General features: G+C 41.3%; 1 protein-coding gene across 3 annotated transcripts in view; it reads right to left on the bottom strand.

The window, feature by feature from the left end:
• Nucleotides 1-19,920, bottom strand: part of LOC121293857 (E3 ubiquitin-protein ligase rnf213-alpha-like) — a 158,988-nt gene that overhangs the window by 99,070 nt on the left and 39,998 nt on the right. For all 3 annotated transcript variants that reach the window (XM_041217270.1, XM_041217273.1, XM_041217271.1), the window contains exons 9-14: nt 16,496-16,782; nt 14,712-14,971; nt 12,998-13,216; nt 7,354-7,546; nt 6,381-6,436; nt 4,222-4,381 (exon numbers count right to left, since the gene is read on the bottom strand). In XM_041217270.1, the coding sequence (XP_041073204.1) occupies nt 4,222-4,381; nt 6,381-6,436; nt 7,354-7,546; nt 12,998-13,216; nt 14,712-14,971; nt 16,496-16,782 (1,175 nt within the window). The remainder of the gene's footprint in view (nt 1-4,221; nt 4,382-6,380; nt 6,437-7,353; nt 7,547-12,997; nt 13,217-14,711; nt 14,972-16,495; nt 16,783-19,920) is intronic.

Genomic DNA, 19,920 nt, shown 5'->3' with positions numbered 1-19,920 from the left:
ATACAAATTGGTAGTAAATAGTATACTATTTACCACCAGTTTGTCTACTATTTACCACCAGTTTGTCTACTATTTACCACCAGTTTGTCTACTATTTACCACCAGTTAGTATACAAACTGATGGTAAACAGTAGACAAACTGGTGGTAAATAGTAGACAAACTGGTGGTAAATAGTAGACAAACTGGTGGTAAATAGTAGACAAACTGGTGGTAAATAGTATACTATTTACTACCAATTTGTATACTATTTTAAACCTTAGAACTGGAATACACCTTAACCACTTAGCAGATACTCATCAAACAGCTAGCTCCTTTCCCTGTAGTAGAGTAAGAACTGATTCCTACAGGGTGAAAAAGATAGAAATAGCAAAAGGAAAGCAACACCACCTTTCCATCCTCACCAAACGAGAAAAGAAAATAAATAAGTGAATAATGTAATCTATTAAAATACATTAAAGATGGCAGAAGAGGTGATGTGTCAAGGCTGCAGCACGTGGGAGCTCCTGGAAGCCAGTGTGATCCAGGGCAAACAGATCTGCAATAAGTGTTTGCATCTCGAGGAACTTCGACTCAAAGTCATTGAGCTGGAGGCTGAGGTGCAGACACTAAAACATCAGCTGGTGGGAGGAGGATCAGTTTGGGGAGCAAAAAGTGGTATGGGGGACAGTACAGTGAGAGGGAATTGACATTGTTCTCTGCAGCAAACAGTGAAGAGTCCTGGTGGCAGTGTTGTCTACCTGGTGCCAGAGCTCAGCACATGTGCTGAGGGCTGAAGAGGAATTTGCAGTGGGAGAGGGAGGATCCAGTTGTCATGGTCCATGTAGGTACCAACAACATAAGCAGAACTAGGAAACCCCCTTTCCTAGTTCTGCTTATGTTGTTGGTACCTACATGGACCATGACAATTGGTTCTGCATAGAGATTTTGAGAAGCTAGGCAATAAACTATAAAGCAGGACCACAAGGTTAATAATCGAGCATAGTAGAGGAATTCATAGAATGTTTTTGGGATAGTTTCTTAGAACAGCATGTTCTGGCACCAGACAGCAGTCTATACTAGACCTGTACAAAAACAGAATTACCTGGAAAAACTCAGCAGGTCTGGCAGCATCGGCGGAGAAGAAAAGAGTTGACGTTTCGAGTCCTCATGACCCTTCTGTCGAAGGGTCATGAGGACTCGAAACGTCAACTCTTTTCTTCTCCGCCGATGCTGCCAGACCTGCTGAGTTTTTCCAGGTAATTCTGTTTTTGTTTTGGATTTCCAGCATCCGCAGTTTTTTTGTTTTTTTATACTAGACCTGTATTGCGCAATGAGATAGGATTAATTAATAATCTCATTGTAAAGGCGCCCTTAGGTAGGAGTGATCATAATATGATTGAATTTTACATTCAATTTGAGGGAGAGAACAGTGGGTCTAAGACTAGCATTTTAAACTTAAGTAAGGGCAATTATGAGGGCATGAAAGCACAGCTAGCTAAAGTGAATTGGCAAATTAGATTAAGGGGTAGGTTAAGGGATAGGTCAATAGAGATGTAGTGGTAGACATTTAAAGGGATATTTCAGAATACACAGGATACATTCCAAGGAGAAAGAAAAATTCCAAGAGGAGGACCAACTATCCATGGTTTGCTAAAAAAATTAAAGATAGTATCAAACTTAAAGAAAAAGCATATCATTGCACAAAGATGGGTGGCTGGTCAAAAGATTGGACAGAATACAAAGAACAGCAAAGAATGACCACAAGATTGATAAGAAAGGAAAAATTAGAACATGAGCAAAAGCTAGCTAGAAATAAAAAGACAGATAGAGTTTCAATCGACATTGAAAAAAGGAAAGGCTTAAAGTGAGCATTGGTCCTATAGAAAGTGAGTCTGGGGCATTAATAATAAAAAATGAGATGGCAGTTGAATTGAACCAGTATTTTGCATTGGGCTTCACTATAGACGATACAAGTAACATCCCAGAAATAGCTGTAAATCAGGAAACGGAAGGGAGGGCAGAACTCAAGAAAAATTTAATTGCTGGGGAAATGGTGCTGAGAAAATTGTTGGAGCTGTGGGTTGGCAAGTCCCTGGCTCCTGGCGGATCTCATCCTACAGTCTTAAAAAAGTGGCCAGTGAGATAGTTGATGCTTTGGTTTTAATTTTCCAAAATTCCCTCGAATCAGGCAAGGTTGCATTAGATTATAAAATAGCGAATGTAACTCCTTCATTCAAAAAGGGAGGGAGACAGAAAGCAGATAACTACAGGCCAGTTAGCTTAACATCAATCATAGGGAAAATGTTAGAAGCTATTATTAAAAACATTATAACAGGACACTTGGAAAAATTTGGGGTAATCAGGCAGAGTCAACACAGTTTTGTGAAAGAGAAATCATGTTTAACCAATTTATTGGAGTTCTTTGAAGAAGTAACATATATTGTGGATAAGAGAACAGGTGGATGTACTTAATTGGATTTCCAGAAGGCATTTGATAACGTGCCTCATCAAAGGAAATTGCAGAAAATAAATGCTCATGGTGTAGGGGGATAACATATTGATATGGATAGATGATTGGCCAGCTAACAGGAAACAGAGTAAGCATAAAAATGTATTTTTCAGGTTGGCAAGGTGTAACGAGTGGTGTGCCACAGGGATCATTGCTGGGGCCTCAACTTTTTCACAATTTATATAAATGCCTTGGATGAAGGGACGGAAGGTATGGTTGCTAAATTTACTAATGACATGAGGGTAGTAAGATATAAAGAGGACTCAAGGAGGCTACAAAGGGATATGGATAGGTTAAGTGATGGGCAAAGACCTGGCAGATGAAGTATAATGTGGGAAAGTATGAAATAGCCCATTTTGGCAGCAAGAATAAAAAAAGCATATTATCTAAATGGTGAGGAATAGCCGAGCTCTGCAATGCAGAGGAATCTAGGGGTCCGAGCGCATGAATCGCAAAAGGCTAATATACAGGTACAGCAAGTAAAGCTAATAGAATGTTATCATTTATTGCAAGGGGAATTGAATATAAAAGTAGGGAGGTTATGCTTCAGTTGTACAAGACTGGTGAGACCACATGTGAAGTACTTTGTTCAGTATTGGTCTCATTAATTAAGGAAGAATGTAAATGTATTGAAAGCAATTCAGAGAAGGTTTACTAAAGTAATACCTGGATTGGGCGGGTTGTCTTATGAGAAAAAGTTAGACAGGCTAGGCTTGTATCAACTGGAGTTTAGAAGAGTAAGAGATGGCTTAACTGAAACATGCAGGATCCTGAGGGGGTTGACAGGGTTGATGTGGAGAGGATGTTTTCTCTTGTGGGAGAATATAGAACTAGGGGGGTCACTGCTTAAAACTAAGGGGTTGCCCATTTAGGACACAGATGAGGAATTTTTTTTCTCTCAGAGGGTTAGTATCTTTAGAACTCTCTTCCTCAAAAGGCGATGGAAGCAGAGTCTTTTTTAAGGTGGGGTAGATAGATTCTCGATAAGCAAGAGGGTGAAAGGTTCTTGGAGCGGGGGGGTGTAGGCGGGAATGTGGAGTTGAGGTTACAATCAGATCAACCATGATCTCATTGAATGGCAGAGCAGGCTCAAAGGGCTGAGGGGCTTACTCCTGCTCCTAATTCGTACACAAGGTTCGTGAGAATGGTTTCAGAGACAAGGAACTTCAGTTATGTGCATAGATTGGAGAAGCTGGGGTTGTTCTCCTTAGAGACGAGAAGATCAGGAGATTTGATAGAGGTGTTCAAAATTATGGGAGATCTGGGCGGAGCAGATGGGGATAAACTGTCTCTGTTGGCAGTAGGATCAAGAACCAAAGGAATAGTAAAAGAAGCAAGTGACAGCAGGAAAAACCTTTTTACGCAGCAAATGGTTAAAATCCAGAAAGCACAGCCTGAGTGTTTGATTCAATCAAAGCCTTCAAAAGAGAATGGAGAAACAAAATTTGCAGGATTATGGGGAAAAGGCAGGAAAGTGAGACTAGCTCAATTGCTCTTAGAGAGCCAGTACAGGTGGCCTCCTTCTGTGCTGTAGCTGTTCCACGGTATACTTATAAAAAATCAGTTTTAGTTTTCCTCATCATCCAATTTTACATAGAATACCCAACATTGCAAACAAAACAATTTTCTTAAAATTATGAAATACAAATCTACCATTATTAAATTTCAATGATTTGAACCAGAAGTTATTATAATTGGCCTGCTTCAAATGTATATTTGTTTGTACTGATACCTTTAGAGAGGATTTTTTTAATTCAGCAAGATGGCTGATTAACCCAACAGAAATGGCGATGATATCTACACAATCCATTGCTTTCAGAGATTTACATATCCTTTCATGGATTTTCACACTGGTCTTCATGCACGCTTCAATATATTCACCGCCAAGATCACTAAAAGTGGAAACAAATTTATTTCTCAAAACAAAACGTTCACATTTATCTTTATAAAGGAAAACTCATTAGAAAGACCAATTGATTCAAGACTTGCTATACTGTTTGTCAATGATCAGATATATATTTTTAAATTCAAATAGTGATAGAAAACTTTCGATTCAGTAATAGACTGCAATGTATGAAAGAATATTAAACTGCAGACTTTTAGATATGCACAATCAATTGACACCCAACATTACCACACTTGAAGTTAAATGGGCAGAATCAAAAACAGAACATGAGCGAACTTTGTGGGATGGGACATCTAACCTTTTATGTTCGTGCTTTTGCTCACATTATACTTTATCCCACATCCGCTAAAGAAATGCAATACATACATACACCTGCATTCCCAAATACAGATTTATACACACACAGATTATATAGAAATTATATATATGATACACATAAAATTACACAGACATAGATAATCTCCCCCTCAAAAGATTAAATCATCCCTTTCTGATTCTTTCATCAATTTTCTGACTTCAATTCTATCAACACTTTCCTCCATGCTGATTTCCTGCAAGTTGAGCAGATTTAGAGCAGTGAACATTCTTCAAAAGTTGTAACACTTAATGCTGTATTTGAAAATAAATCAAAATTCAGTTTTCTATAGTTATAAATTATTTTCACATGCATAGAAGACATAATGCAAATATTACAACTAGTTTTGATACATCCTGAATTCCTTTAATTACTGTCTTCATGGGAAGCAGTAGAGTTATTTACGGCACAGGAGGAGGCCATTCTGTTCATCAAGTCAATGCCTGCTCCCCGTGGAGTAATCTAGAGCCAAAAACCAAAGCCTTTCCAACCTAACATTGTAACTAAAATCCCCATGCCTGGAACTGTTCTGGTAAATTTCCTCTGCACCTACTCAGGGATCTTTCCTAAAATATGGTGACCAGAAGTGGAACCAGAACTTTATATAGGTTCAGTATAACTGCTTTTGAACTCAATGTCCCTATTTATGAAGCCCCAAGATCCCATGTGATTTGCTAACCAACAGATGTCCGTCATTGTACAATGGCTTGCTCTCCACATGTGTTGTTTCTCCCATTCTGCTAGGCTTTCAGTTCCAAGTACACTAAAACCATTATTATAGCGCAAGGCTTGCATGTCAAGTAACATTAGGATTGACAAGGGAGCTGAAATTTGAGAAAGATTTTAAAAATAAATTGCTGAAAGATGTTGGCTTATAACTTTAAAAAATCGTATGTGTATCAATTTCAGCAATCATTTTATATAACCACCTGGTTTTTATTTCCTTAGTGAAGCTGGCTGCAGACACAACCTTGTCGTAATTGCTGGGCATCAAAATATATACAAGTTCAATTAGCCACATGAAGCCAGTGGCTAATATATTGGCTAATACAGATTTAAACCAAACTGTGATAGATTTATGATGCTAAAGACAGATAATATAGGAATAGGAGGAGTAAGCCATGTGGCCCTTCAAATCTCCTCAGTTATTCAATACATTGGCTAATCTTTTGCCTCAACTCCATCTTTCCCACAATATCCGTATGTCCCTTAATTCCCCCAGTATCCAAAAATCTATTGATCCCTGTACTGAATTGTGCTCAATGACTGAGCATCCACAGCCCTCCAGGTTAGAGAATTCCATCGATCCATTCTTTGAGTGAAGAGATTTCTCATCTCAGTCCTAAAATGCTTGACTCTTCATTATGAAACTGTGACCCTTACTTCAAACTCCCCAGTTGAGGGAAACTTCCTTCCAGTATCTATCCTATCAAGCCCCTTAAGAGTTCTATATGTTTCAATGGGATCACCCTTCATTCCTCTAAACTCTAAGGAAAATAGGCATAGTATATTCAATCTCCCCTTATAGGATGATTCTCACATCCCAGTAATTCACCTGCATGTACAATAACAGATACTCTAGATAGAAGGCAGATTAGAAGGACATACTTGGTGTTAGAAACTGATGTACCTGTTTTGATGACTCTCCACACTTTCTTTTACATGCTTCAACAGATTTTCCAAACACTATAAGCATAATATGGGGGTAAAATCAAACATAATAGAATTAATATCAAGCTTACCAATACAGTGTCTAAAAATGTTGTAATGATGTCCAGCTAAAATCTCCAAGCCAATAAATATGATATTTTGTAAAATCTACAATACACAATAATGCAACATTTAGATGAACATACGCTGTGTAAATTAATAAAATGCATTAAAGCCACAAAAGTTGGAGTAAAACATTGTAAGAGGATTACTAGAAGCACTATATGGTTATTTTAGAAGCATTAGCGCAATATAAGTGATAATGCTTCCAGTGAAGAATACAAAGCATTAAAAATGACTTAAATTATTTGACCAACTGAGTTACTCATTTCAGGCAATATACACATTGTGACATATAGAAGAACTTTAAAAGCCAATTTTGTTCCACTACATAAAGAAAAATCCAAGGTACATGAGAAGTCAAGTGACCAGCCAAACTGGCAAAGTACCTACATCATTCAATGCATTAAAAAAAATCAAGTTTGGGGTTAAGTTGTTTCACCCTGAAAACGGGCATAGGGATTAGGATTAATACACACCCAGTTAACTGCACTACAGATGGGACACCAACTTCTTTGAAAAGTTACAATTTGTTTCTGGGTACTTGTTGTGGGAGAAGAAAGAATTACATTTGGACAGAGTCTTATATTAAGTAGACATGCCAAACAATTTTAAAGAAAAATAATCCATTGGTTGTTAAACGCAATCTCAGTTGGTTGTGGGCAAACAATCAAGGCCAATATGCTGCCATTTAAAGAATTAGGATGTAATGACCAGAGCATTTTTTTTTTTACAAACAAAACTAGATATGGGAAGGAATCCGTAACTTCTATAACCTTTAACCATCTTGCCCTGAACAAGCATTAAGCATACCACTTTTCTCAAACACAAACCTCATTTCTGTTTGAAATGTGACCACTCTTCACTCTCTGAAAGATTCCTTGGAGAATATCGAGCAGATCAGGAGTCATCATTTTTAAGTAATCCGGCAAAGCTTTGAATGGCAATAAGCTGAACCAAGATCGGATTAACAGTCCATCGACTGCCAACAAATGTTTATTTTTGGACATCAGATCAAGCAGCTCCCTTCGTAAAATAATTCACAAAAAGTTAAATATATCACATGTAGTGGTGTACACTTAAATACACTGTGAATCACAAAGCATTTTCAAAGGAGCCTATTTTAACTTCTGCCACAAACATGAAAATGTTATTAAAATTACACAGTTTAACAATGTAGGTCAAGCATTTAGAAGGTGCATTGATTTGTGTTCCAAGAGTTTCAAACACTTCTTCAACATATGAATCAGAATTCAGACAATGATTAAACAAATAGCAATTTTATTGCCTCTGGGAATCAAAATGCTCTCCTCCCCCAATCGGTTTTCTGAACTTCTACTGCCAATATTACAGTTACTGAGGCATAAGCATCATCTGATGCATTGCCTAGAGGCCATTCATCCCATGAACCTTGACAGTAAATGACATCAAGCTATTCAACTACGTACGTCATCATATCATACTCAAGGGCATGTACTTTCCAGCAGCAGTCATTGAATAGAGACAAATAGCAGAAACCTTAACTTATTCTAAATGGCCTGGTGATATTTAGGCCAGCTGCTGTGCCTACTATTGTTGAGATCAACATAAATCAGGGATCAAAACCTGGGATTTAAAAAAAATTCTTTCATAGGATGTGAGCATTGCTGACTTGGCCTGCATATGCTGTTCATCCATAACAGCCCTTAAGATGGTGGTGAGCCTCCATCTAGAAGCATTGCAGTCCTTTTGGTGTAGGTACACTCACAGCTATTAGGAGTTATGACCCAAAGATAGCGAAGGAACAGTGATATAGTTCCAAGTCAGGATGGTGTACAATTTGGAGTGGAATGTGCAGGTGGTGCTATTCCCATGTGTCTGTTGCCCTTGTCTTTCCAGATGGTAAAGGTCACAGGATTGGAAGGTGTTGTCAAAGGGGTCTTGGGAGTTGCTGCAATGCATCTTATATACAGTACACACTGCTGCTACTGTACATCAGTAGTGAAGGAATGAGAATTTAAAATGGTGAATGGGATGTTGATCAAGTGGGCTGCTTTGTCCCAAATTATGTTGAGGTTCTGAGCGTTGTTGGAGCTGCACTCATCCAGACAAATTACAATATTCGATCACACTTGTGCCTTCTAGATGGTAGACAGGCTCTGGGGAGTCAGAACATGAGTTACACAGCGTAGAGTTCCCGCTTTAATCTGCTCTTGCAGTGACAGTATTTGTATGGCTAGTACAGTGCTCTTCACTGCAAAGCCCGAGAGCCAGTGGCACCTCCCAACGATGCTAGGTGCAGCTCCCCAGCCAGTGGTGTTGGAACTCACCTGCAACCATGGCCCGGACAGCAGAGTGAAGAGGAGCGGAATGCCAGGGAAGAGAGACTGGCTGAGACGTCCGGAAGTCAGCCGCTGCGGAACAGAGCCTGGGGCCCGAGTGGGGGGGGGGGGGGGGGGTGCGCACAGGGGTGAGAGAGGGGGCGCACGCGGGGGCGAGAGGGGGCGCGCACAGGGGCGAGAGAGGGGGCGTGCGCACAGGCGAGCGAGAGAGGGGGCGCGCACGGGGGCGAGAGAGAGGGCGTGCACGGGGGCGAGAGAGAGGGCGCGCGCGGGTCAAAAGAGGGGGCGCGCGCGGGTCAAAAGAGGGGGCGCGCGCGGGTCAAAAGAGGGGGCGCGCGCGGGTCAAAAGAGGGGGCGCGCGCGGGTCAAAAGAGGGGGCGCGCGCGGGTCAAAAGAGGGGGCGCGCGCGGGTCAAAAGAGGGGGCGCGCGCGGGTCAAAAGAGGGGGCGCGCGCGGGTCAAAAGAGGGGGCGCGCGCGGGTCAAAAGAGGGGGCGCGCGCGGGTCAAAAGAGGGGGCGCGCGCGGGTCAAAAGAGGGGGCGCGCGCGGGTCAAAAGAGGGGGCGCGCGCGGGTCAAAAGAGGGGGCGCGCGCGGGTCAAAAGAGGGGGCGCGCGCGGGTCAAAAGAGGGGGCGCGCGCGGGTCAAAAGAGGGGGCGCGCGCGGGTCAAAAGAGGGGGCGCGCGCGGGTCAAAAGAGGGGGCGCGCGCGGGTCAAAAGAGGGGGCGCGCGCGGGTCAAGAGAGGGGGCGCGCGCGGGTCAAGAGAGGGGGCGCGCGCGGGTCAAGAGAGGGGGCGCGCGCGGGTCAAGAGAGGGGGCGCGCGCGGGTCAAGAGAGGGGGCGCGCGCGGGTCAAGAGAGGGGGCGCGCGCGGGTCAAGAGAGGGGGCGCGCGCGGGTCAAGAGAGGGGGCGCGCGCGGGTCAAGAGAGGGGGCGCGCGCGGGTCAAGAGAGGGGGCGCGCGCGGGTCAAGAGAGGGGGGGCGCGCGGGTCAAGAGAGGGGGGGCGCGCGGGTCAAGAGAGGGGGGGGCGCGCGGGTCAAGAGAGGGGGCGCGCGCGGGTCAAGAGAGGGGGCGCGCGCGGGTCAAGAGAGGGGGCGCGCGCGGGTCAAGAGAGGGGGCGCGCGCGGGTCAAGAGAGGGGGCGCGCGCGGGTCAAGAGAGGGGGCGCGCGCGGGTCAAGAGAGGGGGCGCGCGCGAGTCAAGAGAGGGGGCGCGCGCGGGTCAAGAGAGGGGGCGCGCGCGGGTCAAGAGAGGGGGCGCGCGCGGGTCAAGAGAGGGGGCGCGCGCGGGTCAAGAGAGGGGGCGCGCGCGGGTCAAGAGAGGGGGCGCGCGCGGGTCAAAAGAGGGGGTGCGCGCGGGTCAAGAGAGGGGGCGCGCGCAGGGGCGAGAGAGGGGCGCACGCGGGTCGAGAGAGGGGGCGCGCGCACAGGTGAGCAAGAGAGGGCGCGTGCGAGCGAGCGTGTAATCCATTTGCACCCAAGAAACAGGCCTGCTCCTTCAGGAGTGAGCCAACCCTGACATGGCCTCCACCTGGGGAGGTGCCACCTGGTATTTGAATGCAGTTGGCTACTGGAAATGTTCAAGGGGCAGCCGCCATCGCAATAGGATATGATGTACATGAGTGCACCACTGCTCAGCGGGAAAGAGAAGGACATTCTTCAGATAAATCCCTCATCCCAGCACTGAGGCAAGGCCAAGTCAGTCCACTTCAAGCCTGCATTCTCCCAAAAAGAAAAATGGTTTCTGCTTTTCAATTAATGTCCTTTCTTCCTTTGCGTTATCGCAAGCAGGAGCGAATCATGCAGTAGCCTCTATTATAGTAGTCGATGTGGCTCTCACTGCAGGTTTCTTGCCAAGTGGCCCTTACTTGAAAAAGAGTGAAGATCAGTGGCTAGTCCATGTTCAGCTTCTGGTCAATGGTAACCCCAGGAGGCGGATGGTGGGGTATTTACTGATCGTAATGCCACAATGTCAAAGGGAGATGGTTAGATTCTCTCTTGTTGGAGATGGTCATTGCATGACACTGGTGTGGCACAAAGGTTACTTGCGTGGCACAGATGTTACTTGCCACTTACCAGGCCAGGCCTGAATGTTGTCCAGATTTGCTACATGTGGACACTGACAGATTGAGTACCTAAGGAGTTTGCAAACGGGACTGAACACTGTGCAATCATCTGCAAACATTCCCATTCTGACCTTATGCTAGAGGAAGGTCAGCTGGAGTTGGTTGGGTCTAGGACACTGAGGAGTTCCTGCACTGATATCTTGGGGCTGAGATGATTGACCTCCAACACCCACAACCATCTTCCTTTGTGCCAAGTATGACTCCAACCAATGGATAGTTTTTGTCCCTGATTCCCATTGACTTCAATCTTGCTTTGATGTTAAGGGCAGACAATCTCACCTAACCTCTCGAGTTCAGCTCTTTTGTCCATTTTTGGGCATAGGCTGAAATGAGGTCTGGAGCCAAGTGGCCCTGGCTGCAGTCAAGCTAAACATCTGTGAACACATTATTGCCATTTAAGTGTCATTTGATAGCACTGTTGACCACATCTTCTATCACTTTGTTGATAATCAAAAATAGACTAACAGGCGGTAATTGAATTTGTCCTGCTTTTTGTGGACAGGACACACTTGGGCAATTTTCCACATTACCAGATTGATGCCACTGTTGCAGTTATACTGGAACAGCTTAGCTATGGGTCCAGCTAGATCCAGAAGTCTTCAGCATTTAACTGCTGGGATGTTGTCAGGGCCCAGACTTTGCCTTCAGCCATTTCTTGATATCTCATGGAGTGAATTAAATTGCTTAAAAACTGGCATCTGTGATTCTAGGCGTCTCAGGAGGAGGCCAAGGTGGATCACCCATTCAGCACTTCTGGCTGAAGATAATTGCTTCAGCCTCGTCTTTTGCACTGATGTAGTGACCTCTCCCATCATTGAGGATTAGGATATTTGTGGAGCTTTCTCTTCCAGTTGGTTGTTTAATTGTCCACCACCATCATAACTGGACGTGGCAGGACTGCAGAGCTTTGATCTGATCTGTGAGATTGCTTAGTTCTCTCTATTGCGTGCTGCTTCTGCTGTTTGGCACGCATGTAGTCCTGTGTTGTAGCTTCACCAGTTCAGCACCAGGCATACCCAACAATGAGGTGCTATTCCTGGCATACTCTCATGCATTGAACCAGGAGATTGGTATTGGGAGAGCGAGGGATATGCCAGGGCATGAGGTTATAGATTGTGGTTGAATACAATTCTGCAGCGGCAGATGGCCCACAGCATCATACCTGTATGGCTCAGTCCCATGCTAAGTGGTACCACATCTGGGTCACCTGGTCATTTTCTTTTTAAGTACCATTCAACCTGCGAAAAAAACCATGCATTTTCTGCTAAAAGCCATGCATTTATTCTCCTATTTCTCTAAGCTGCAGCTGTATATCTTGGAAAGCCAACACATCCATGAGGTTAAACTTCACAGAAAAGGACTGCCAAAGTGTTAACAAAGATGGATAAATGAAAATAAGGTACAGATTTGCAAGGAATTAACTGAAAGGAGAACAGGCTCTGGGAACTAAATGCCCTATGCCGATGTTCCTATTTCCTATTTAACATTTCAGGTTAATGGCCTTTTATTAAGGGACATCAACCTCAAACGTGAGCTCTTTCGCTCTCCACAGATGCAGTCTGACCTGATGGTATTTCTAGTATCATCTATTTTTATTTCAGATTTCCAGCATCCGCAGTATTTTGCTTTTCTATTTCCTACTTTTACTCTATACATACTTGCATGCATATGTACACATAAAAATTAACATGTATACAACTTCACACCCTAGGGGTGCACACAGACTGGCAAAGGCATATATGCACAAACATATACACATGTACACTATGTAGATGGGCACGCATACACACCCACACACACTCATACTACTCCAAACAAATTTATGCAAACCTCTGCTATGATGGACAGAATGACAGGTAACAAGGGAAGAGTTTGTCAGTCTTTTGCTTATATCCCAGATCCTTAGTTGTGGATCTGGCTGTCAATTAACTTAAATAAGTCAATTTAACATCAGAGAAAATGCAGCAATCTTGCCACAAGGCCATAGGGATACTTTGTACTAATTGACCTCGTGGATTCAAAAAAAAAGGCCTACCATGAGTTTCTGAATTGAAGTTTTTCTCTGAAATTAACAATTGGAAGTCCATCAAGTCCAGCCCAGCTGTCTTCAGATTTAAAACTTGTGTCTAGAAGATCTGGAATCGCTGGGTTGGGTGAAACACCAAATAAATGGAAAACAGGAATCACCTGCACCCATTTTATTATTTTCTCATCAATGCATCTGATCATCATCTGCAGCAGTAATGTTTTAATGCTGTAAAAGAATAAATTTCAGATGTATTAAAGTTTGGAAAAACACATATCCTTATAAGTAGCACTGTGATAAATACAATTTTGATGTATGACACTGTAGAAGACACCTGTAACTTATTGGCCACAGTGCGTAATCCACTACTGCTAACTTCAGAGGTTTGGAATACATTACATTTCACAATTGGCTTATACAGTAAAAAAAAGTCTTATATAAAGGCTAAAACTGGGACCAGGTGGCCTAAAGCAAACAAGGCTGCTGAGTAACATCTCATGACTGATCTAGAGGAAGGGATCACCATATGAACTTGCTTAGCAAGCTCCAGGCTAAACCAGGGCCTGTATAACTTGGCTACATTAAGGACACACATTAAGGAAAAAGAATGTCAATCAATTCTGGAGCTGTATTTAAAGAACTCTATAGTTGGCAAGCAGCCACTCCGGAAGTATTCCATAAAAGAGAACCATAAAGATGACCACTGCTTTGTTGGTTCTTCCAAATTACTTTGTGCACAGGTGTCCTAATCTCAAGAGACCATACATTACATAACTACACAAAAGCATCACCATATGTAGCGCACCTTGGCAAGTCTCAAAGTCTGAGCCAACCACACATGTACATGACACTTTTATTTCAAGAACAGGCTTTTGCTTTTCAATGTGAGCATGTATTTTTGACCAAGGTTTTTTTATAACTGTTTGTAAAGATATTCTAAATCACATAGAAACTAAACATATTGTTTAATTCTAATGCCACACTTTTCCAGTATATAAAAATGATGCTGTTATTTCTAAAGAACTCACCAAGTTAAAGAGAATTGACTTAAGATATAGAGTGGTCCCAACTGCACAGGATGTGGAAATTTACACTGCTCTATTCTGGTAAACAGTACGGTTTTGCTTGGTTTAATTTCAGAAAAACCTCTATGGAAAACTGCTCTTCCAAAACTGCAAATGTTCAATGTGCTTAAATGGGTGTACTCTACGAGGGGAACAAAAACTCCAAAAATGTGAATGTTCACTAATTTGGTTGGAGACTTGAGAAAGACAGGGGATTTGCATCAATATTAAGGTATTCACCTGGCCAAATAAAAACAATCCTCTATCAAATTCTGATGCCAGGACATCAGCATATACATCTTGGTTGACACTGAAGTGCTAAGGGAATGCTACATTGTCAGAAATGCTGTCCTTCAGGTCTGCCTGTTCATATTAATGCAAGAGATCCCATGGTGCTATTTGAACAGGAGCAGGGATTCCCTTCTGGTGAACTACTTACAGCACATGAACTTTAAACATAAAAAACTAAACATTCATGAAAAGTTCTTTTCAATTTGAGATATGCAAAAATATTACAGCTTTCCTACAGAAACTGAAGACTGCACAACTTCAATAATTTTAATGGACCAAACTGAATCAAATTTTAAAGTTCAACCAAGACATAGGCAACATATGTTTTAAACCACTGAATACTTTTATTCCATTTACACATTTCTTACTTTTCACCAAAATGGAAGCTTTCTTTAAGTGCCTCAAATTCCTCAGTAAGGGTATTCGCCGCTTTTTGTTGTAAGCAGAGCAGATCACAAACTATGTTTAGATCGGATTCTTGTGTTTTAAGACCATAGGTATCAGCCAGGTACAAGAACAGCACGCCTGTTTGCAGACGATTTTTCACAGAGATTGTCTTGACTTCTGAAGCTTCATTATCAGGACACTTAGCCCTTTCTTTCAAAACTTTGTACAGGAGATCCTTAACCTAAAAACAAACATAATATTATCTGGACCCATATTCAACATTAGCTCTAGTCAATTTGGAGCGAAAGCATTAAACATGGCATTGGAATCCTTGTTAGAGTCTTAATAGAAAAGCAATTCTACTTGAAATAGTGCTGGTAAAAGTATCTAATGCACTTCCTAAAGATCCTCTTATCTGCCTTCTTTCAATGATTGCCTGATTTTTTTTCTGACATGGAGATGTTTCTCCCAAACAAAGATACAAGAAAAGGAAATGTTTATCTGATATAAATGAAGTTCATTGATTTAGAGTGACAATGAATCCAGTTGCATTTTTATTAAAATGATTCTTCAATTTTTGCTGAGGCTTTGGAGATTGAATTTCATAAATGAGTAATCGCACAAATTTAGTTTTGCTCCATTTCCAATCTTAAAGCTGTGAAGACGGTATGCATGATGAATCAACTGGAGATAAATACAGTGTTTAAGTTAATGAGCTTGACGTGTATTTGGGGATAGTCCTCCAATTTGATACCACAGGAGAACTGTCCTGGTTTTGGTAACAATGGGGAATTGTCTTGGGTATTGGCAATGGAGATTGGGAGCTCTTTGATCTGGCACTGTAGAGAGGGAACCTGGGTATTGGCAGAGTGGAAGGTGGAATTGAGATTTTCACAACTGGCGGTTGAATGCGAGGTTTGGCCCATTGGTGAATTCCTACGGTCAGCAATGCGGGAACATCATAGGAACACAGGATATAGGAGCAGGTGGCCATTTGGCCCCTCAAGCCTGCTCCAACATTCACCTAAATCTTGGCTGATCTTCTACCTCAAAGCCATTTTCCCACACTATCCCCATGTCCCATGATATCTTTTCTAGGAATCTCTGAGAGAGAATAAGACGAAGGAATTCAGGTTTGTCACAGCACTGGTTTGAGATTAAGAAATTTCTGCGAACACTGGCTTTGAGTTCCATTCTAATTATCAACACAACAGTTGGTAATTAAAGCTTCAAAATCCAAATCAGTTTTTTTATCTGAAAAAGAAATGAAGGTCATCTTTTACACTTTGTTTAAAAGATAATGAAACTTGATATTCTGTTATCATTTTAAAATCTCCTAGCGTTTAAGAATTGTTAAGTTGTTCCTACTTAGTCATTTTATTTAGCATTCTATAAAATATATAAAGAGCAATGTTGAGCAATAAAATGATTTTCCAAATGGCACCAGTGCCAGGAGATGGTGGCATCTAGAGGACAGCTTTGTATGCAATGGTAAGCAATATCATGTGACTCATGCAGCTATCTTCAGGAGGAAGTACTAGAAAAAGAGGTGAGTGTCCTGTGATTTAATCAACAATCTTTGAGTGAAGAATAAAGAATGGGGGAACCTTATAACAAAATGTTTCCATGCAAAGATTTGCATGTTCAAATTAAATTAACATTAGTTATTAACTTTTATATTCTCAGAATAAACATTGTTCAAACACAGACTAACTTCTGTATATTGCTCCTGAATTACATTGCATTAGTTAATAATCCTACTCACTTCTTTCTCCCCAATCGAAAGAGCAAACCAATGAACTGGACGTCCTTCAAAAACCATAGGACGTTTATAAACGTCAAAGAATTGCTGCAGTTGACTCAGGAAACTCTTCAAATTTCTTTCATTCCATGTTGAAAGGATGCTAAACATCGACTCCATCAAGATTTCTCCAGCTATTAGTTTTCCTTTTGTTACATCATTTTTTTTACTAATTCTGAAGAACTGCTTAACTTGGGCTTTCCAACCTTCTTCGGGTGCCGCACAGATAATATCGTCATACTGATGCCATTCTGATTAAATATAAGAAGCTTTTAGAAGTGAAAGAATATGTAAAAGTACCAAAAATGCATGAGTTTTCTCTGGCCCAAGCTTCAACTGGTTATCTACTCTTCCCTTAAATGATGCAGTGGGCTTGCCTTAAACATTCCATCTGACAAGGCATTCCATACTCGTCTGTGTATAGAAATGCTTCCTAATTTTTCCTTACCCTCCCAAAATTAGATGACCAATGGTAATGAATGTGCAAAAATGTAAAATAGAAGAATATAGGAGCAAAAGAGGGGTGTATACTTTTAATAGAATGTTTACATTGCATGCTGATCAGGAAATAGGTTTATTTTCAATGAGCCAGATCTAATAAATTAGTAAAACAAAAACAAAAACAGAATTACCTGGAAAAACTCAGCAGGTCTGGCAGCATCGGCAGAGAAGAAAAGAGTTAACGTTTCGGGTCCTCATGACCCTTCGACAGAACTTGAGTTCGAGTCCAAGAAAGAGTTGAAATATAAGCTGGTTTAAGGTGTGTGTGTGGGGGGCAGAGAGAGAGAGAGAGAGAGAGAGAAGTGGAGTGGGGGTGTGGTTGTAGGGACAAACAAGCAGTGATAGAAGCAGATCATCAAAAGATGTCAACAACAATAGTACAAAAGAACACATAGGTGTTAAAGTTAAAGTTGGTGATATTATCCAAACGAATGTGCTAATTAAGAATGGATGGTAGGGCACTCAAGGTATAGCTCTAGCGGGGGTGTTTTTTTTAAAATTTTTTTTTAAAAAAATAATGGAAATAGGTGGGAAAAGGAAAATCTTTATAATTTATTGGAAAAAAAAAAGGAAGGGGGAAACAGAAAGGGGGTGGGGATGGGGGAGGGAGCTCACGACCTAAAGTCGTTGAATTCAATATTCAGTCCAGAAGGCTGTAAAGTGCCTAGTCGGAAGATGAGGTGTTGTTCCTCCAGTTTGCGTTGGGCTTCACTGGAATAAATTAGTAGATACCAGTTTAATGAAGTATAATAGCTTGAAAAGAGAGAGAAAACAGGGACATGCAAATGACATCAGTGGCTGCAAAAATGCAAGAATCCATTAGCAATGTATGCAAAAGTACCCCAAAAGTCATAACATGATAAGGCAGGGTCAATATGGCTTTATGAAAGGGAAATCATGTTTGACAAATCTATTCAATTTTTTTTAAGGCTGTAACTAGCAGTGTAGTTAAGGAAGAAACCAGTGGCTGAGATATGTTTGGTTTTGTAAAAAGCATTTGATAAGGTATCACACAAGACATTTTTACAAAAAAAAAATCAGAGCTCATGAGATTGGCTTGGATTGAGGATTGAAGAAAGAAAACAGTAGGTGTAAATGGATAACTATCGGGTTGACAGGATGCAGGTGGGTGCTAGGACCTCAGCTAGCTACAATCTATATTAAATGACTTAAGATGAAGGAACAGAGTACAACATATCCACGTTTGGTGACAATACAAAGCTAGATGGGAAAGTGATCTATCAGGGTGACACAAAGGGACTGTGAAGGGCTATGGACAGATTGAGTGGGCAAGGTGGTGGCAAACGGAACACCATGTGAGCAAATATGGAATTATCCACTTTGACAGAATTTTTTTTTAAAAAAGGAAAGATTTAATAAATGTTGGTACACTGAGGGTTTTGGGTGTGCTTGTAAACAAATCATAAAGTTAGTTTGCAGGCAGAAGTAGCAGAAGAATAGAATACAGAATAATAGGTTATGTTGTTGTAATGTAAAATACTGTTCTGTCCCCATCAGGACTACCATGCTCTATTATGGACACCTAATTATAGGAAATGCATTCCTGTACTTGACAGGGCAGAGAGTTGAGAGCTGAGCAATGAAACTCAATTCTTTCAGACAATGCATTTCAGATAATCACAACCTGCTGCATAAAAAAGCAATATCTGCCCGTCACCAATGGTGCTTTTGACAATTACCTTAAATTTGTGTGCTCTGTGACTGACCCTTTGCCACTAGAAACGGTTTATCTTTACTCTACCAAAACCGTTCATGATTTCAGCACGCCTATCAAACCTTCCCTTAATCTCACTAGACCCTGCAAAGTAACTAAAATCTTTTATCCCGTTACAATTCCAGTAAATAGGTTAATAGCCCTTTCCTATAGTTATATGGATTAAAAACGGAGTAGGTTTCCATCCTCATAAGATTCTTCTATCACTGATCATTACTGTTAAGAGTTTTAAAATATAATTTTCAAGTGACACGATGACAGCTGCATCACATAGAAATGTTTTTATCTTGTGTTCTGCCCTTGCAAAGACAACACACTCTAGAAATAACACATTCAGGTGAATATTAAAAATTGGAATAGTTGAACACTATAGAAAGGATCTTACAATCTGTCTAATGTCAAAACATATCTCACACTAAACAAAGTGTGTACTGAAAAACAATTCATTTATTCCTTAACACAGAAAATCTATCTATTCCATAGGAAAATACAGATGACACACACTTTTGACTATAAACATTATTTCCAAAACAATTTTCATTTCAATACTGTATTCATAGCAGATAAATTATGTATCGTCTCCAAAATCATTCAAAGCATTATCAAAAAAAAATCCTGTCCAAATTAAGGTTTTAATATTTAAATTTCATTTCATAATGCTTGAATTTATCCACTAAATCATCTTTTATTGTCTTTTAATGTCTTTCTGTAGGGGAGTGGGTCTAGGTAAAATGTTCTTTCAGAGAGCCAGTGCGGACTCGATGGGTCGAATGACCTCCTTTTGCACTGTAAATATTTTGCAATAATACTTTCACTAAAGTTATTACTTATCGCAAAACCCTGAACTTTGACTAGATAATATTACCTCAACAGTTTGAGGGTGTTCAGACATTCAAACACATGTAATGTATAGTTTGCATAATTTCCCTAACGCAACAGAATATAATCACCTGAAGTTAAAGAGGATGTCCCCTCATCCTGTGAGAACTTGGGAGTGTTCTTTATTTCCATTAAAAGTCTTTTGGAAAACACAAGACTGAATTCTCAAGCTTTATTTCCAGAAAATCTAGCATAATTAGCAAATACTGCATTTAACAACTACTTTAGACTGACAATACCTGCGACCGACACCATCAGACACAAGTTTTTTGGT

The sequence above is a fragment of the Carcharodon carcharias genome, chromosome 22 (assembly GCF_017639515.1).
Source record: "Carcharodon carcharias isolate sCarCar2 chromosome 22, sCarCar2.pri, whole genome shotgun sequence".
Classification (NCBI taxonomy): domain Eukaryota; kingdom Metazoa; phylum Chordata; class Chondrichthyes; order Lamniformes; family Lamnidae; genus Carcharodon; species Carcharodon carcharias.
The sequence above is the reverse complement of the archived record's forward strand: the minus strand, read 5'-3'. Positions and strand labels throughout refer to the sequence as shown.